General features: G+C 42.0%; 1 protein-coding gene across 6 annotated transcripts in view; it reads right to left on the reverse strand.

The window, feature by feature from the left end:
• ANKRD17 (ankyrin repeat domain 17) overlaps window positions 1-17,546 on the reverse strand; it is a 488,939-nt gene that overhangs the window by 122,568 nt on the left and 348,825 nt on the right. For all 6 annotated transcript variants that reach the window (XM_029598806.1, XM_029598799.1, XM_029598782.1 and 3 more), the window contains exons 23-26: window positions 14,041-14,136; window positions 13,450-13,566; window positions 6,516-6,687; window positions 561-996 (exon numbers count right to left, since the gene is read on the reverse strand). In XM_029598806.1, the coding sequence (XP_029454666.1) occupies window positions 561-996; window positions 6,516-6,687; window positions 13,450-13,566; window positions 14,041-14,136 (821 nt within the window). The remainder of the gene's footprint in view (window positions 1-560; window positions 997-6,515; window positions 6,688-13,449; window positions 13,567-14,040; window positions 14,137-17,546) is intronic.

Here is a 17,546-nt window from a genome sequence, read left to right on the forward strand (position 1 = left end):
TCACAGGGGTGAGCAAGGCTCTTACTTACACACGTACTGGTTTTGTCACCGCGTGTCATGGGTTCTGGAAGGAAGTTGCTCAGGAGATTTCTGATATTATTAATCTTCTCATTAATGTTGGGTATTTGGCAGGGTTTACTGAGCCCTGTTAAATACATATGCCTCATAGGCCAACTTATCCTGGCTGCAAGATTCACGATGGCTACCTTTAGAAAGTTTAACCCTAAATTAAAATACTGGCAGGCTCAACTTAGAGACATTGCAAATACTGAAAAATTGCATTATGATGTGAAGGGGCAAAACTTTAAATTCCTTCAAATTTGGGGTTGCTATAAAGATTACTATAGGCTGGAGTGATTCGAGTATCGAATCGATTCGAGTGAATTAACTGTTGACTCTTTTCTTTATGTTGTTCCTAGTGGAAAAATGACAATTCTTCCTATTTGCTTTGTATGCCTGAAAAAAGTAATAAAAGTGCTGTGAAAAAAAAAACCCCCCAGAAGATTTATTCTGGTTCAGGTTTCTACTTTTACACCACCACAAACTCCCCATACACTTACTTGCCAGCAGATTTGGAGAAGACTGCCTTCCTGTCATTCTTTGGAGACGTGACGAGCAGCGAGGGATGCTTCTTGCTGCTCTGCGGGTGCGTGACTATCAAGGAAGAATGACAATCGCTCTTATTGCTGTTGCTGCTCTCGTCACTGCAGCTGGAAATCCTCGTGTCGCTGTCACTGCTTTCACTGGTGCTGCTGCTCTTGGTCTCTCCATTTGCTTTCTCTGGCTGCCCGAAGGCAACGGGAAGTTGGTTTTCTAAAATAATCTGCATGTTCTCGGAGGGGATTTTGTTCTTCCTGTGTTTCCTCTTGGAACTGTTCGTGGATATGGTGTTGTTTCTTTTCCCATGGGGACCTGCCAGAGTTGTCCATGTTGCAGATATGCCTATGGTCGTGGTGGTTGTTGCACTGGGAGGTTCTGTTAGGAGCAGGGGCTCATCTGTTTAAATGTAAAACAAGGGAGGGTTGAACTGAACAGAACCCAGCTTTAACGAAGTTACTATCCAAAATTACTAATGACTACTACTGCATATGACACACAACCAAGAAATCAGAAATAAAAAATGGCTTGACTTGAAAGAGTAGGTTTCTGAAGGATGCCCTTGTATTCATGCTGGGAGTTATTCATGTGGATCATAGCCAGCAGCTTTGCAACTCCCCAAAGTAGGGAACCTTTATGGGGATAGACATGAGCCAAACATCCCTCACCTCTAGTATATCATCAGTATTTCTGCTTATTGCAAAGAAAAAATATTATGTAATGTACCATGCATAAACTATTACTCGGTGAGCAATTACATTAGTGCGACAAGTGCCACCCAGCTATATTCCTATTTTCACCTTGTAGCCACTTTATTCATTATTACTTCACAAGTTCAGCAAAAAACTGAAAAGCCAGCCTGAGTATACATATTATCAGGTTGAATCGGTACTGTAAAGCCATCATGATTTGTTTAATTTATCTGATTAATTTTGCCACAATTCATCATGAAAGACAGTAATTTTTTGCCCGAGTTAGAAAAACAAGAGAATGCTAAAGGGGCAGATTTAGATAAAAACAGATCTTAAAACTATCCCCCCAGCCCGTACAAAGAGTTACTGAGAGTAACAGGAAGTATGTTTTTCAAAACAATTTGTGCACTGGACACCTTTAATGCACTGTAAAAAGAAAAAATTTTGAACCCCTGCATTAAAAATTTTTTGTGTGGCCAATTTTACTCTGCATAAATCACTTTCCAATGGCCTCTAGAACTGAGCACAATAATCCAGGCAAGTTCTTACTAATGACCTATCAATAGAATAATGTTCTTTTTTCTAACATAACTCTCCCTATCCACCCTAGTGTCTCTCTGACTATGGCCATGATCCCTTGTCAGACTATTTCACTACCTTTTAAGCAACAGAAACAAGGAGGTATGAGGAAAGGAGGTGGCACTGTAGGTTACCTTGGAATACTGGAGTGACCTAGATGTGTTTAAAAGAATGAGTTGGAGATAAATCTAGCCAAAGATATACATAAGAATTTAAGGAAAGGAGAGGTACTTCTGTGGAAAATTTTAATCTGTCAGATTCTGTGGAATCAGGTAGAAGCAGAGAGTTCCTGGGCTCCCTTCAAAACGCTATTTTCAGGCTTCTGCAAGCGAGAAGGTAAATAATGGACCTGATGTTTACAAATGGAAAAAGTGTTTCTAATATCCAGGCAGACTGTCACCTGAATTCCAGTGATCATTAGATGGTCTGGTGTAATAGAAACAGACCAAGCAAAGAGGGCTCAATACAAAAGTCAAAGTCCTGGACATCAGGTACCATCTTTAAAACGGCAGAGAACCTTAAAGAGGGCTATCATATAAGCACTGGGTGCAGAACCTGTACCATTTTGGTAGTGTTTCTACCACTACTAATTTCTGTAGTGCTATTAGACCTACTCAGCACTGTACAAACACACATAAGAGTCCCATCTCCATACAACTTAAAACATAGTCAAGACAACATACTGAACAAGAGAGGCTTCATTTAAGTAAATGGCTAAAATAAATAAGGCTATGATCAGGAGAATCAGAGGTTAACATTTAAAAGCAACCTCAAAAAAGTATATTTTTAGATTGGATGTGAAGACAACCAGAGAGGTATGACGACACCAACTCAGGAAGTCAATTCCAAGCGTACTGTGCAGCAAGGAGGAAAGCACAGTCTCGGCAGTGGAGGATAAGGGCACAAAATAAAACAACTCACCTGATGAGAAGAGTTCATGGGAGGTGCAGTGAGAGAACAGAAGAGAGAGAGTGAAGAGCTGCAGAACAAATGCATTTGTACAAGGCTAAGAAGCTTGAACTGCAGGTGGAAACAACCATGGCATCAGAAAAGGGATTACACGAGTTTAGTGACACTGGCAAAAGATAAGTTGTACAGCTGAATTCTGGGTAAATTGTAGAAGAAAGAGATGGTTCACTGGGAGACCTGTCAAGAGCAGGTTGCAGTAGCCTAAGCAGCAGATAAAGTGGATAAGGCTTTGTCAGAATGGAAGGGAGAGATTTTGATGGTGTTCTAGAGAAAGAAACATTTTAATAGTGTTTTTGATGGATGTAGCAAAGGAAGGAGAGGAGTTGAAGATGACCCCATGGTTACAGGTTGAAGGGACTGGGAGGATGACAAGTTTTATCCACACAAAGAAAGGGGGAAGAGGGGAAGTGGTTTGTAACTGCCTCCAGCATCCTTTCAAAGTATGGCTCCAGAACTGAAGACAATATTCCAGGTGAAGCCTCACCAATAACTGGTGTAGAGTTCCACTGTAAGAAACTTTGTACTAGAGTGCCTGAAAAGTAAAAAGGAACATCTAATGTGTAAAAGAGAAGAAACAAGAAGATATAATAAGAGACATTCAATTACCTCAATATTACAAATCAGGCACAAGTAGTATAGGAATGAACACTCTAGAACAAGAGGTAGACTCAGGAGCAACACCAACAAATATTTCTTCACAGAAGGCTGATCGAGGAATGGAATGTATTCTCAGTAGAGATGGTGGAGACACAAATGGTAACAGAATTCAAGGAAGTATGCGGTAAGCATAGAAGACCCCTAGTAACAATGATGTGACGGGGAAACTAGAGTTCAATTGGGATGTACGGTATGATAATGTACCAGAAATGAAACTGGGAAGACTAATGGGCCTAATGGTTCTTATCTGCTGTGATACTCTATGGTATAAAAAGGGTTGGGAGGTTACAATCCTTCAAACCCACTCTTTACTCCCTCAAGAGTGGAGACAAAGGGAAAGGTGACAGATAAAGGAAGCATAACCTGGCATTCCAGCAAACCATGGTGTATCCAGATTGGTACCAGACTACCATCCTCCAGAAGCCAAGAGTTGGTGCTGCCAGGTTCTGTCTAGCGAGATCAAGGGGAGTGGGGAGGTTGAATATTCAGGCAACAGCCTCACTAGTTTTGGTAGCTGTTTAAAGTATTATAAAACACTTTGTGGTAAGACATGGGTGGAGGAGGGGGAACTGAATAATGGATTAAGTATGGGATCTTGAATGCTCATCTAACAATAGTAGACAACCAATGAGGAAGAAAAATAAATGACTTGAATGAGCAGAAAAACCCTACAAGCGGCCAAGTTTATACAGCTGGCAGTGTAGACAGGAATAAATGACCAAGCTGGATGGTCCAATAGGTCTTTTTCTGCTGTCTACTGTGTTACTGTTAACACTCACACTAGGAGGCGATCAAACATTACCAAAAAGGATTGAATAGCAATCCTCTGTCTTTCAAAGTTCTACAGAAAATGTTTAAAAGTCACTAACATTTCTGTGACTGACTTGCTCAGCCCATCTGTAGAACGGAAAAAAATGATAGAAGGAGGTGTATTATATAGTCCTTGTGTGTGCGTATACATATAGGCAAGCTGAGTTTCAGGGGGAGGAATATATATTTTCCTCTTTTTCCCTCTCAAGACTCAGCTTGTCACAAATAAAGAGCAAGGCCGAATGAAAATGCCAAAAGAAACTATCTGCAGACAGAGCTCTGCTATTGTTCTCACAGCCTGCCGGTGTCATCACAAAAGTAGTACAAAGCCAATAATAAAAAAAAAAAATCACAACACTTACAAAAAAAAAAGAAAAAGATATATGCATATCTATTTCTTGTCTTTTTTCCCTACTCATGTTGGAAATCAACTGAAAATCTCAGGAGCATGAACACATATACATGCATCTAGGTTGATTTTAATCACTAAATTCAGGAAATATGTCCGACAGACAGTAATTCAAGCTGCCGGTGACACCCTTCCCATTTTAAAGCAGAGGGCGAGAGTTGGTGGGAAAGCCAAGAGCATTACCTTGTGCATCACACCCAAGTAACGACTGCCAATCCGTATGACAGCTGGCGAATGAGACATTTCACATGGCACGTGCCAACTGATGAATTTTATATCCAAAGCATTGAGGGTCAACAGGTTGTAGGCGATACCACAGCATCACTGCTATGGTTTAGGAAAGACTGAATTAGGTGAACAAACAAAATATTGGCTTTAAAGGAAACAACCTAGAGCCACATGCTGTCTGATCAGTTATTTGTTCTATGCATTAACAGCAGTAGGACTTGATCAGTCTAGAGAGTGGGGGGGGGGGGGGGGCATGAGGGAATTAATTCATATAGCAGTATATTAGTTTGCAGCGCATTAGGATCGCTTGGTATACCCAGTCTGCTAGGTTATTTCTTTCTTCCCAGAGAATCAACTCAACCTCCAGCCACTGTTTTGGTCATTACTACCACCTCTGCTGTCAGGCAGTTCCAAGCATCCACTGCCTTCTCAGTAAAAGAATTCTCTCCTACCATTTCTTCTCTGCCTCCCTTCTTTAATTTAATGATTATGGAGGAATAATGTCTAGTGGATTGAAATAAATATTTTCTCGATTTTCTGCTACATGAGCTTTATTTATTTTTTTTAAAGGAAGATATACGCATATAAGTTTCATCCCAGTTTATGTATCCCCTGTTCGATGTAATGCATTCGTTTTATGCATCTACCGATTCGCTGTAAACCGATATGTACTTTTGCACATGAATGTCGGTATATAAAAGTTACAAATAAATAAACCATACCATGGTGTGTGTAACAGGTGAAAAATTAAAAGTTAACCATTCAACTTCTACCGCTTTAGGTGAACTCCCCCCAAAAAAGCAAGCTATAATATTGCAGTACTTCTGACAAGAGTTTAAAGTGAACTGGGATCAAGCAGTGCGACTGCACAGACCACAGCAGGTACTTGCATAATATGCAATTACGGCTGGAAAAGTCGGACTCTCTATCCGTGGGTGAAGCTGGCTGTGACTCAGCTTGGAGTGAACCTGTGGATAAGCAGTATAGGGTAATACATGGCTTATACCACCAACTTTTCTCAGCTGGGAAGCAAAGCCGATTCCACCAGAGATGCTATCTATTGCATTTCACAGCATCACTAGCAATCAGAGATACATCTAATCACAGCTCGTGAGCACTTGGAAATAAAAGCAGCACTGGACATCAAGCGTGTTGGGGGGGGGGGGGGGGAGCTATCTTATTAACTCAAGAGTTAAAATCGGGAAAGCACTTGCATCTAGCTGTCTTTTATACGGAAGAAATTGATAATGGCATCAATCTCAGTCTGCCTGCAACTAGTTATAATTGAAACATCAGTGAGGCAGGAGAAACAGGGGCGATCATTCCTGCTCCGTAAAGAATGGCGACTTAGGTAAAAAGATCCAGGGGAGAATGGGTGGCTTGCTGGAGGGCCCAGGCAGGGTTTGTAGGGGCTGACATTCTTTTTGTTTTTAGTTTATTTTTTGAAAATGTTTTATTTTCGTTTCAAATGAAATGTAAAACCAAATGTGTGCGCACACCCCTAACAAACCAATGTTAGTTTGACAGCTCGTTGAAGCTTTTTTAGGTCTGTGGAGCACAGAAAGGAAAACTACCTTCACATTTTTGCTTTTCCTTCTCCTGTGCTGCTTGCATTTCAAAATTCTCTTTGTTTTTTGCTTCAATTTCTTCCAACTTTCTTCTTTGTTCCTCTTTTTTCTTTCGCCTTTTTTCCTTTCTCTTCTCTCTTTTGGCAGCCAACGCTAGCCTTCGGCTTTCTTCCCTTAACTGCAAGGCAAAAAAGGGTTGTGGTGGTTTTATTTTTTTTCTACCGTACCAGCAGAAATCTCAGCCACAAGTATTTATTTAGATTTTTATATTCTGCATCACAGAAACTTTTAGGGTTTAAAAGTTTGCTACATCCCATTAATATATTTGACAGTAATGGTGCGCACAGACTTTTTTTTTCATTTCGTTTTCAGGTTTTTTTTTGTTCATTTATAGCGTGCTTTACTTCTGTTTATTTAAAATGGAAAAAAAAAAAACAAAAAAAAACCAATTACAAAAGAAAGAAAACCAAACAAAAAAAATGACAGGTCCCCATCAGTGAGAAAAAAAAAAAATATATATATATATATATATGTAAATGGCACTGAAAGACAAAGGCCAGCACCATTGTTCATTTCTACCATGAACAATGATAGAAATGAACAATTTCATTTCAACCTAGACCAGGCAGAAATGGAACGGTGCCAGCCTCAGTCTTCCAGTACCATTTGTAACTGACTCGCTGGCAGGACCTCTGCCTGTGAAGAACATTTCAAGCAATGAAGAGAATAAGAGTGACCAAGGGAGGGGCTAGAAGGGATTTTTAAAAAAAAAACGTTTCTAGTTCTGGCAGTTTTATTTGTTTTTTAAACCTGAAACAAAACAAATGAAATTTTTTTTTCAATTCATTTTAAATACAAAATGAATGCACAACAAATGCACATCCCTAACTGAGTGTCACATTCTACAAGTCATAGATATCAGCTCTCTAAAACATTTTTAACAGATTTGAACAGTATTGCAGACCCGGGACTGAATTCAACTGAAGGAGGGAGTGAATGTTTTCACCTTGGGAGCAGATCCCTTGTCTATCTAGGCCTCAGTCCAACAGCACAGGATATTCGCCTACCATCTCTGCTGGAGAGAGAATACTGGCAGGCTGAGATCAGCAGGGATGCACATAAGGGGTGACATCAGCAAGCTTGTTGATCTCTGTCTCATATTTGTTGGTCGATGAGCATAACCCATTCATCTGGACTGGTCTTACTGGATGATGAGGAATGCTACTTTTAAGCACATAACTCCTCTGGAAATTCACTCCATAGGGCTGAAGTCTCAAAAACTTTATGCGCGTAAATGGGTTTTGAAAAATGCTACAATATATGCTACTTCTATACACGCAACTCCTTTGAAAATTCACTTGTAAGTCACACATGAGTAATACATTTTCAAACACAGAAAAGTCCAAAAGACATGGAAACTGTAGAAGTCATGGTAGCTGGAGCTAACACACCAGTCCCAAAGTCAAACTTTTCAAGTATTCATTAAGTAAGCAGTATTTACAATTTCTGTGATAATTCAGCCAAAAGTTAAAGAAAACCACTTAAACCTCTTCCTTGTTCATTCTGATTCCAGTTGTATTCCTGAGCAGACATCTGTGTCAAAGGCTCCTCCATGACCATCATTACACACGGAAATAAACCAGGTTACCACCAAGTTGACTCATAGCAGAAACCCCACACAGGCAAGGCATTCATATGGTAACATGCGTACAGTACAAAGAGCTCAAACGTTAACTTGGGGAAGAAGATGTTTAGAACCAGAGAATGTGGATAGATCGTGCATCTTACGCCTCTTTTCTCTCACCACCTTAGGGTCTCTCATACACAGTGTAACCATTAAAATAGTGCTGCAATTACAACTGTCCCTACCTACGTAGAAGGTAAAAGGGGAGGTGGTTTTAGAGAGCCAGAGATAATAGTGCATGTTACTGATGTTCTATTTAGGAGAATAAGAAGGGATCCACTGAGGAGGAAAGGTCATAAAAAGCAGAGTTACTTACCTGTAACAGGTGTTCTCCTAGGACAGCAGGATGTCAGTCCTCACATGTGGGTGACATCATCAGATGGAGCCCAGCACGGAAAACTTTTGTTAAAGTTTCTAGAACTTTGACTGGTATACTAAGCATGCCACTACCCGCACATCCACGCGGGATCCCTCTTCAGCCTCATAACAGAATTCACAAGCGAAAAAATAAAACAAAATGCAGGAGAGCCCAACTCCATGGGGTGGCTGTGGGTTTCCTGATGACCAATATCCTTCTGTCCAAGGAGAACACCTGTTTACAGGTAAGCAACTGTTTTCTCCTAGGACAAGCAGGATGGTAGTCTTCACAGATGGGTGAATACCAAGCTACAGGCTGCTCCCAGTAAAGCTTCAGGCCAACAGGCACCAAATCGAGTGCCAACAGGCACAAAACTAATTTCGGTGCTGATGATAACACGGGGAGACAGCCTGAACCCAAAAAATGGGCCCTAGACAGGAAGAATTGGGTTTTTAAACCTGGAAGAGGTAACAAAGGACAGATTGGCAGAAGTTACTGTGATGTCGACCATCCTTGTCCAAACAGTAGTGAGCAGCGAACAAGTGTAGGGAATGCCATGTTGCGGTACTGCAGATTTCGGCAATGGGAACTGCTCGTCAGTGGGCTACCGAATGGCAGTGTTGAACTCCGATGAAGCAAGGCCGCATGGGAGCTCATCCCCGTGGCGGCGAAGAGGAACACGACCCCAACCGAGGCCACCACGGGAGCCCATTCCCGTGATGGCAAAAAAAGAAGGCCCACCGGAGTAAAGTTGCGGCAGAACTGGAGCCCATCCCTGCAGTGAAGGAAGAAGAGGTTTTTGGTGAGAGCTTGTGCGTTTGGGTGTGAATGGGTGCCTGGGTGAGAGCTTGTGTGTGTGGGTGTGAATGGGTGCCTGGGTGAGAGCTTGTGTCTGTGGGTGTGAATGGGTGCCTGGGTGAGAGCTTGTGTCTGTGAATGGATGCCTGGGTGAGAGCTTTGTTTGTGGGTGTGAATGGATGCATGGGTGAGAGCTTGTGTCTGTGAATGGGTGAGAGCTTGTGTGTGTGAGTGCTTGGGTGAGAGCTTTTGTGTGTGAATCGGTGTATGGGTGTGAATGGGTGTGTGGGTACGAGCTGGTGTGAATGGGTGCAAGAGCATTTGTGTGTGAATGAGTGCTTGTATAAAAGAGAGCGACTGGTCAGGAAGATGAGTGGTGTGAGAGAGACAAAGACTGGTTGTGTGTGTGCCTGTGTGTGTGTCTGGTTGTGGGCGCTAAAGAAGAGGACTGTGAGGAGAGAGCTTCAGCCCTTGCTGCTTCTGGTGAGTGATATTGGCCTGGAAGGGAAAGGAGTAGGAAAGTTGCTGGAGAGGGTAAGTAAAGGTGGCTTTTTAAATGTATTTTCTTGATTGATTGCCATTTTAATTATTGGGTATTATGCGATGTCTGCTGTTTTGAAATATTTTATTGAAATTTGGACATATTTTAATAATTTTTATGAGTTTTTTTAATTGTTGGATATTATTCTGTTCAGCAGCTGTTTTGATTTTTAGCATAGCTTTACAATTATTTCTGTGTGGGGCTCTATAGCAACTTGGCTTATTATGTTTTCCTAATAGGAAGTGTATTAGTGTTTAGGGCCTGGTTTAATAGTTGTATTTCTTAGATAGGATTGTTACTGTTTTGAGTGTGTTCCATAATACTGGTGTAACTTTGTGGGGGTATCTTTTTTGTATGGCGAGTTGTACAGGGTAATGCCCTAGATCTGCTCTGCACTCATTGCTGGGGGTTGAGAGGATTTCTGTGGATGCAGAGTGCATGTTTACATTTAGCCCCGTGATGGTCACATGTTCAGTGTGTCATGCATGTGAGAACCATCTGTCAGGTGTGTCCCGGACAAAAAAGGTTGAGAACCACTGCTCTAGAGAACGTGACTTTTTCTGTTTTACTGAATCTTGGTTGCTAGATTCTGACCATCTTGTATTAAATCAAATTTGTCAAATATTTGGGTTTTTCACAAACTCGCCCTAAAAAATGTGGGGGTGGTTTACTTTTTTATTTAGATTTATATTCCACTTTTCCCACTTTTTTCATCAGCACTTCAAAGTGGATTACATTCAGGTACTGTAGGTATTTCCCTATTCCTAGAGGGCTTACAAACTAAGGGGGTCATTTATCAAAATGCGATAAGGCGTTTTCGCATGCATTAAGGGCTTTTCGCATGCAATAGCACCATATCGTATGGCGCAATGCAAATTCAGAAAATAGGAGGAGTTAGGGGCGGAGAGTGGGCTGGGTTAGCCTGTCTGCAAAGAGCTATCGCACAGCCGTAACGCCGATTTTAACACCTCTTTGAATTGCGTTAGCTGCCGTGACCGCGCGGTACGGTTTCATCCCCTTTTCCGATGTCTCCCGTAAGGCTTATTTGAGGTGAATTGAAGGGCCCGAGGGGTGGGGGGGGGGGGGGGAGAGAGAGAGAGAGAGAGAATTTGCGATGTGTGTCAGACCTGTTGTATTTCCTGCATATGACCACTGGGCGGACCATTTTTGAGAGAGAGAGACTAGCCATAATGTCATCCCCATAGGTAGGTATTTGTATCCCTATGGTAGGCCCACCTAGTAACTCGACCTCTGACAGGTCGTCCCTCCATAGGGACGAAAATGCTTGGAACCTCAGAGACTACCCCTCGTAACAGAGGGGCACTGCAACTGCTTATCCTCCGGCAACCGAGGGACCGAAGATTTGCACCACTTACTGGCCAATTTCTCCCAAACAAGAGCAGGCCTTTAAAGGGCATTTTTGTACGATTAGCTTTGGAGGCTGCGTCAGCTGACCAATTCCGCAACCACAGTTGACGCCTGGCTGCTACCAACAAAGCCACTACTCTGGCCAAGGTATGGAAAAAATCGCAGCCTGCATCCGCTAAAAAGGCAACAGCAGGCTCCATAACTGCTCTGGAATTCACTCCAGAATCATCAACGTCCTGAGTGAGAAGCAGACAAGATTGTGCCACTAGGGCTTAACAAGAAGCTATCTGTAAAGTCATCGCCACTGCTTCAAAGACTTGCTTAAGAATAGCCTCAATCCCTCTATCATCTACATCCTTCAGGGCCGCTCCTCCCTCCATGGGGACAGTCATCCACTTAGAGACTGTGCAGACCAGCACTTTGGGAAAACAAATGCTCTCTCACCGCTGGATCCAGGGGGTACAGGTCTTCCAATGTCTGACTCCCTTTGAAATTTAACTCTGGGGGTGCCCCATTCAAGATCAGTCAATACGTGAATGGCATCCATAAACAGGGAAAGGACAAGAGGGCTTTACACAAGGAAACCAAAATGGGATTTTTCAGTTCAGACATGGAATCTACATCAGGAACACCCAGCATCTTCAAGGTCTGAGAAACCAGGGTTGGCAGTTCATCTCTATGAAAGAACCGCAACGTGGTCCGATATGGTTCCAGCCCTGGAGGAATTTCCCCATCTCACAGGGAATCAGGATCTGTCTCATCAGTGTCATCCGGGTTCCTGTTGGGATTACCCGCAGCAAACAGAGGCATGCTCCGGTGCTTAAACATAGGACTGGAAGAGGGAGGGGCCAACGGCTGAGGGTCCGACCTGACAGGAGTGGGGAAGCTGAGGACTGCGCTTGAAGAAAGGATTGCACACCTTGACAAATACTCCACCCAAGAAAATGAAGCCGGATTCAGACCAAACCCAGAAGGAACAGGAGCGGGGGCCCACTGAACTGCCATCTCCTGTGGAGGAACCAGTCATGGAAGTTCCAAGATCTAGCATACCTTCAGACAGGTCCTTAACCAAACCATCGCCAGGCTGGGAGTAACCAGGCTTAGCAAAATCAGAGGAAGACAACTTTCCCTGAACCTCTAAACAGCACTGACACAGGTTAGAGAACACATCAGTCCTGAGATGCCGGAATATGACAAGCAACACATAGAGAACGGTGCTTAGGTTTCTTGCTCACCAGCGCCATCAGTGCACAGGCGACGAAGAAAGTGTGTCCAACCAGCTCGCACTGAAATAATTTCAGGCGCATAAAATTTATGTGCACAGAAATTAGATGACCCAAAAATAAGCGCCGCAAAAAACACACGCACAAACTGTGTCAAGGCCTGGGCGCACTACCAACGCTTAAAAATGTGTGCTCGCAAAAGGTGCGCACGATATGTGCACGCAAAAGGCACACACAATGTGTGCACAGAGCCACCACACTGCACACACTGATGTCCTACAGTGGGCAGGAAAGCGCACACAGATGTGTGCGAAAACGCCATACAGCCTTCCCTGTGGTGGACAGGCAAAAAGTCTAACTGCGGGACCTAGCCCACCGGAGCTGCTCAACCCACCATGCTGCCTAGTTCCCCTAACCCCCCATAGGAGCGGGAATGAACGTCTGAATGGCACGCAGAGCACAGAGACCAGAGGAAGTCCTGCAAACCCCTCTATACTATGTCTGCCTTTAACTTATTTTTTTTAAACTTACCAGAGCTTAGCCCTTACCGGCTGAGTACAGAGATGGTCTCCAGTTGATGGGGAGAGGGCAAATGCTGTCACTGCCATGCTCAGCCTCCTACACCTGCTGCCTTTAAGCTGTACAATCATCTAAATCCATGCCAGGAAATCCAGCTACTGGACCAAGGCACACATCTGAGGGACCAATGAAATCACCTCAGGAATTCTCAAATGGGGACCATCTGGTATCACTGCAGGAGAGCGGAGCTTTTCTTTTTCTATTTTAAATTCTCTTTCCAAAGTTCACCATCTGCTGAAGATGGAGAATACTGTCAGGCTGGAGTTACTGCAGGAGTATATATACTGTGACATCAGCTTGTTCCATCTTCATCTGCTGGCAGGGGAGCATAACCCACTGGTCCTGAATCCATCTGTCTACATGCTAGGAAATAAAGGATCAAGACTTACCTTTTCCAAATCCAGCTCTTCTAAAAGGATGCTTGCGTTTTTGTTTGCTTCTGCGGCCTGCCGATCTTTGGCTTGTACTATTGATTCCATACACAGGTGGCACTTCTTCAGCATCTCCTGAAAGGAGTCAGTCAGAATGTGTGTGTCAAATGGAAGTGAATGCCCCAGAAAACAAAACAAACTGCCTAAATCTGTGCGGACTCTACAGGTAGTTTTTACCTATGGAGTTCGTACTAATCAGAGCAAAACTATGTAGTAATTTTGCTTTATCACTACATTACGTCTCCTTTCTCTGCAGGTATTTTTGCCAGCCAAAACTGCACACTGCTGGCTCTGACCTAACCTTGCCCACGAGAACACCTTCAAACAATGAGGGTTAAATTATCTGCGTTAACACTTTTACCCATGGAAATCACTGCAAACTGTCCTCTAAGTGTAAAACTAACTTTAAAAAAATAATTAGGTAAGAAGAGCTAATAAAAAAAAATATCAATTTGGGTCATTTATGAAGACTGCTTTTGGCTATACCGGAGCATTTTGTTTTGATTTTTTTTTTTTTTTTTTTTTTAACGGTAAAGTACAAAAACTTACCTTGTCAGTTATGGTTGCTATATATCGCATACATTCTGAATCTGATGGAAACTGGTTCACTTCTTTCACTAGGTAGCGTACCACTTTTACATGACCCTGAAAAGCAAATTCAAACATGAACGCACACCACACTTTTCTATTCCTTCTGTAAGGCTATTTAATAATGACAAAAGATGACAAATGACAGTCAAGAACACTATACGTCTGAGGAAGTGGAGGCAGGGTTGGTGATTAAAGGTCCTTTCAATAGTTGGCATAAGGGCAGCAAAAACACAGCAGGAGCTCCGGACCCCATCATGCTGACTCAGTCATTGGAGAATACAGTAGGCAACAAATCCATGAGGTACAAAAAAAAAAAAAAGGGAGATAACCAAAATGACACAGGATAACCAGTTGCAGGATCTGCTCGCTTCATGGAACTTATCAGGCTGATCTCAGATTTACTGGTCCAACAATATTCAACTTGTTAAATGCACCAAAGCAACCACAAGTCACAATTCATGTACTAGCCCTTCAACTTCACAGCCTAGTTTCAAATTCTGGCTAAGCCATTGGGGAATTGAGGGCAGTTTTATCCTGGTTCTTAACAGACATTTGGCATAGTAGGCAGTCTTTGTTAAAGAAAGATAAAAGGGTTATTTCACACCAATGCATTGCACTGGAAGAGTCTTAGACATTAGGAACTCTTCACTGCTGATGTTTGCTAAAGCCTTCTCAATACAGGTAAGCCCAGTACTTTCAAACTAACAAACTGTGTAAACATTTTTTAGGGAGTTATTTTAATTTCCTGGAAGAGTATTGTGGAAAGGTGGGATTTATAGTGGATGAAAGCAATCACCAATAAATTGCTAAATGTGGATCAATATATATGGCATAGCTTAGCATAAGATGTTTTTAAATTGCAAACTGTTTTTTTTTCCTTCTTCTCTTGCTCAATAACAGGCATAAGTTAAGAACAAGGAACACATCTGTTCTCGGTCTGATAGATAAGGCTATTACTTAGGCAGTACCAGGATCTCCAATTAGCTACAACCTAACAAGCTACCCAGCTGGCCATAAATCTGGTCAGTTATGAGTTCAAGTCAGAACAACTAACTTGCAGACCCTGGATTAGAGCCAGAAAAATGAGAATATAAGAAGCCGCAATTGTCTCACTGGCTCACAGAAAAGGAAGACCTATGAGGGAAGTATTCTTTGTATAAAATCTTTGTAAAAAAATCTATTTTTATTACAATAGCTATTTGCCTTTATTAATTTATGCAATATTGTGGTGATGCTGTATATTTGTCTTTGCCGACTGTACAATTTTATACCATATTTAACATATTTAGTAAACAGTTTTGCTTTTATAAGATTGTGTGATCTATGGTGTAATACATATATTGAATATATTCAAGGCTACCGCTTACACAAATGCACCCTCATTAAAACAATCAGGTTGACTTACAGAAAAGAACAAAAAAATACAATGGTACACAAAATATTTGGATCTTGTATCATGATGCATAGTCCACAGCTCAAAGCCATATATATTGATCTTAAAAAGGCAACAGCTCAATACCACACATAAAAATATATTTTCCCCTTGTATTAAGTACAGTACATAGCATCTGCCTGCCTTCAATTCCTGTTTCCTTTGCATACATTTGATAGTCTTTAGAAAATGGGAAGTAAGGAGGAGACTGGAAAGTACAAGTCAGATCATCTGACCTTTATGGTGATTAAATTAATGGAATTATTGTTAAACTAGAGAGCTTAGTTTCTGTAATCCAATGAATTGCAAGATATGAGGCAATGGATGCAATGTCCATTTTTGTCATCAATGCCCCTTTTCCACACTGCCTCAACAAAGCTATCGCGCTATCGAAGGACATGTACTGGACTGTGCACTCCTCTGGCAGCAAATTATCATTCACGGACTCCCCACATGGATAGGACAAGTTCTGAATAAGGCAGAACCTGCCCGGCTTCTTCTTAGGTACTACTGCCAAAGGCGAAAGCATATAATCTCGAACGAGGGATCAGTGAAAGTACCTGCCATCCTTTTTAATGCTACCTTAGCATCTATTTTCTGCTGAACAATCTCAGTATGATGGGCTGTTGAAGGTGCATTACCAAAGGAATTATTACTGATCTCTCCCTGGAATGGGATCAAAAATCCCTCCCTAAAACCCTCCACTATTTTTGAGCATCCCTGTGCCTTGGGTAGAGTGCTAACCATGCATCCATGCTAGACAAACTTATTGGTGATGGTGCCTTTAACAGCTATTCTTATGCTGAAACTTGCTTCCAGCGTCCGTATCATTGGCCTTACTGGTCATTTGTTTAAGCCATAATCAGACATCCTGTGTTACCAATGACATAACGATTTTCCTCCATTTTATCCCTAAATCGTTCATCATAATTTAACTCCTCCCACCCCTCACAGTTCCTATATGCCTCAAATATAGTATCCATGTAACGTAACATTGGATAAGCATTGAGTAAGATCATCCTGCCCAACCACGCTGATCATTTGAAGAAATGCATGCGTCCAACTATAGGATCCTTCTGTCATCACTCCTGCCTCAATCCCTCTTCTTCCCTTTCTTTTTGTCCCCTTTCTTCCTCCTACCCTCCAAAACCTGGAATGTGTCAATGTAACACCTCTTTAAAAAAATTAAAAAAAAAAACCTAACGTTTTCAGATATACATAACAGTAGAGAAATCCACATAAAAGGTTTCATGCAAGAGAGCACAAAATACAGAAATAGAGCTGTTTCCAAACCAGCTTACTATAATACTTTTACTGGGAACTCCTATGACAATACTCTAAATAGGGACTCCAAATTTGCTCATATTTAAAAGGTGTTTTTTAAAATCATGATGCAATTTTTCAATTTCGGCAATATCGCATATCTGATTCCACCAATAATCAAAAGGAGGACTAGTTTTCCAGAAGGTAGCTATAGTAAATCTGGCCAACAGTAACTGTCCCACCAAAGCCCGTTGCTTAACCAGTACTAAAGACGCAACCCAACTACCAACGCGGCCCAATTTTTGTCCAGTGAAGACCAACAATCCCACAATATCTGCAACCTCTTGCGTGACTAAAGTCCAGAAATGCCAAATACTCTGACATTGCCATCACATATGCAAAAGGGTTCCAACATCCCCGCAACCCCTCCCAACAGGCAACATCAGAACCCAGACACATCTTAGCAAGAGACACTGGAGTTCTATAATTTCTGTATAGAAGTCGAATCACCAAAGTGACCCTCCTCGCACAGATAGAAATATGATGAATGGAGGTCCAAATAGTTTTCCAATCCTTACTGACCAAAGAAAGCCTCAAATCCTCATTCCAAACATCTATAAGGGCTTGGGGTACAGCAACACCATATTTACCCTCTAGTATTCCCCACTAAATCAAGCAACACTGCGGGTCCGAGCATCCAGGTTCCCAAGAAATTTCTCCATGCCATTTAAAGGTCATAACGGATGCACAATATCAAAACAAGTGCCTA

Source organism: Rhinatrema bivittatum, chromosome 1, assembly GCF_901001135.1.
Source record: "Rhinatrema bivittatum chromosome 1, aRhiBiv1.1, whole genome shotgun sequence".
NCBI lineage: Eukaryota > Metazoa > Chordata > Amphibia > Gymnophiona > Rhinatrematidae > Rhinatrema > Rhinatrema bivittatum.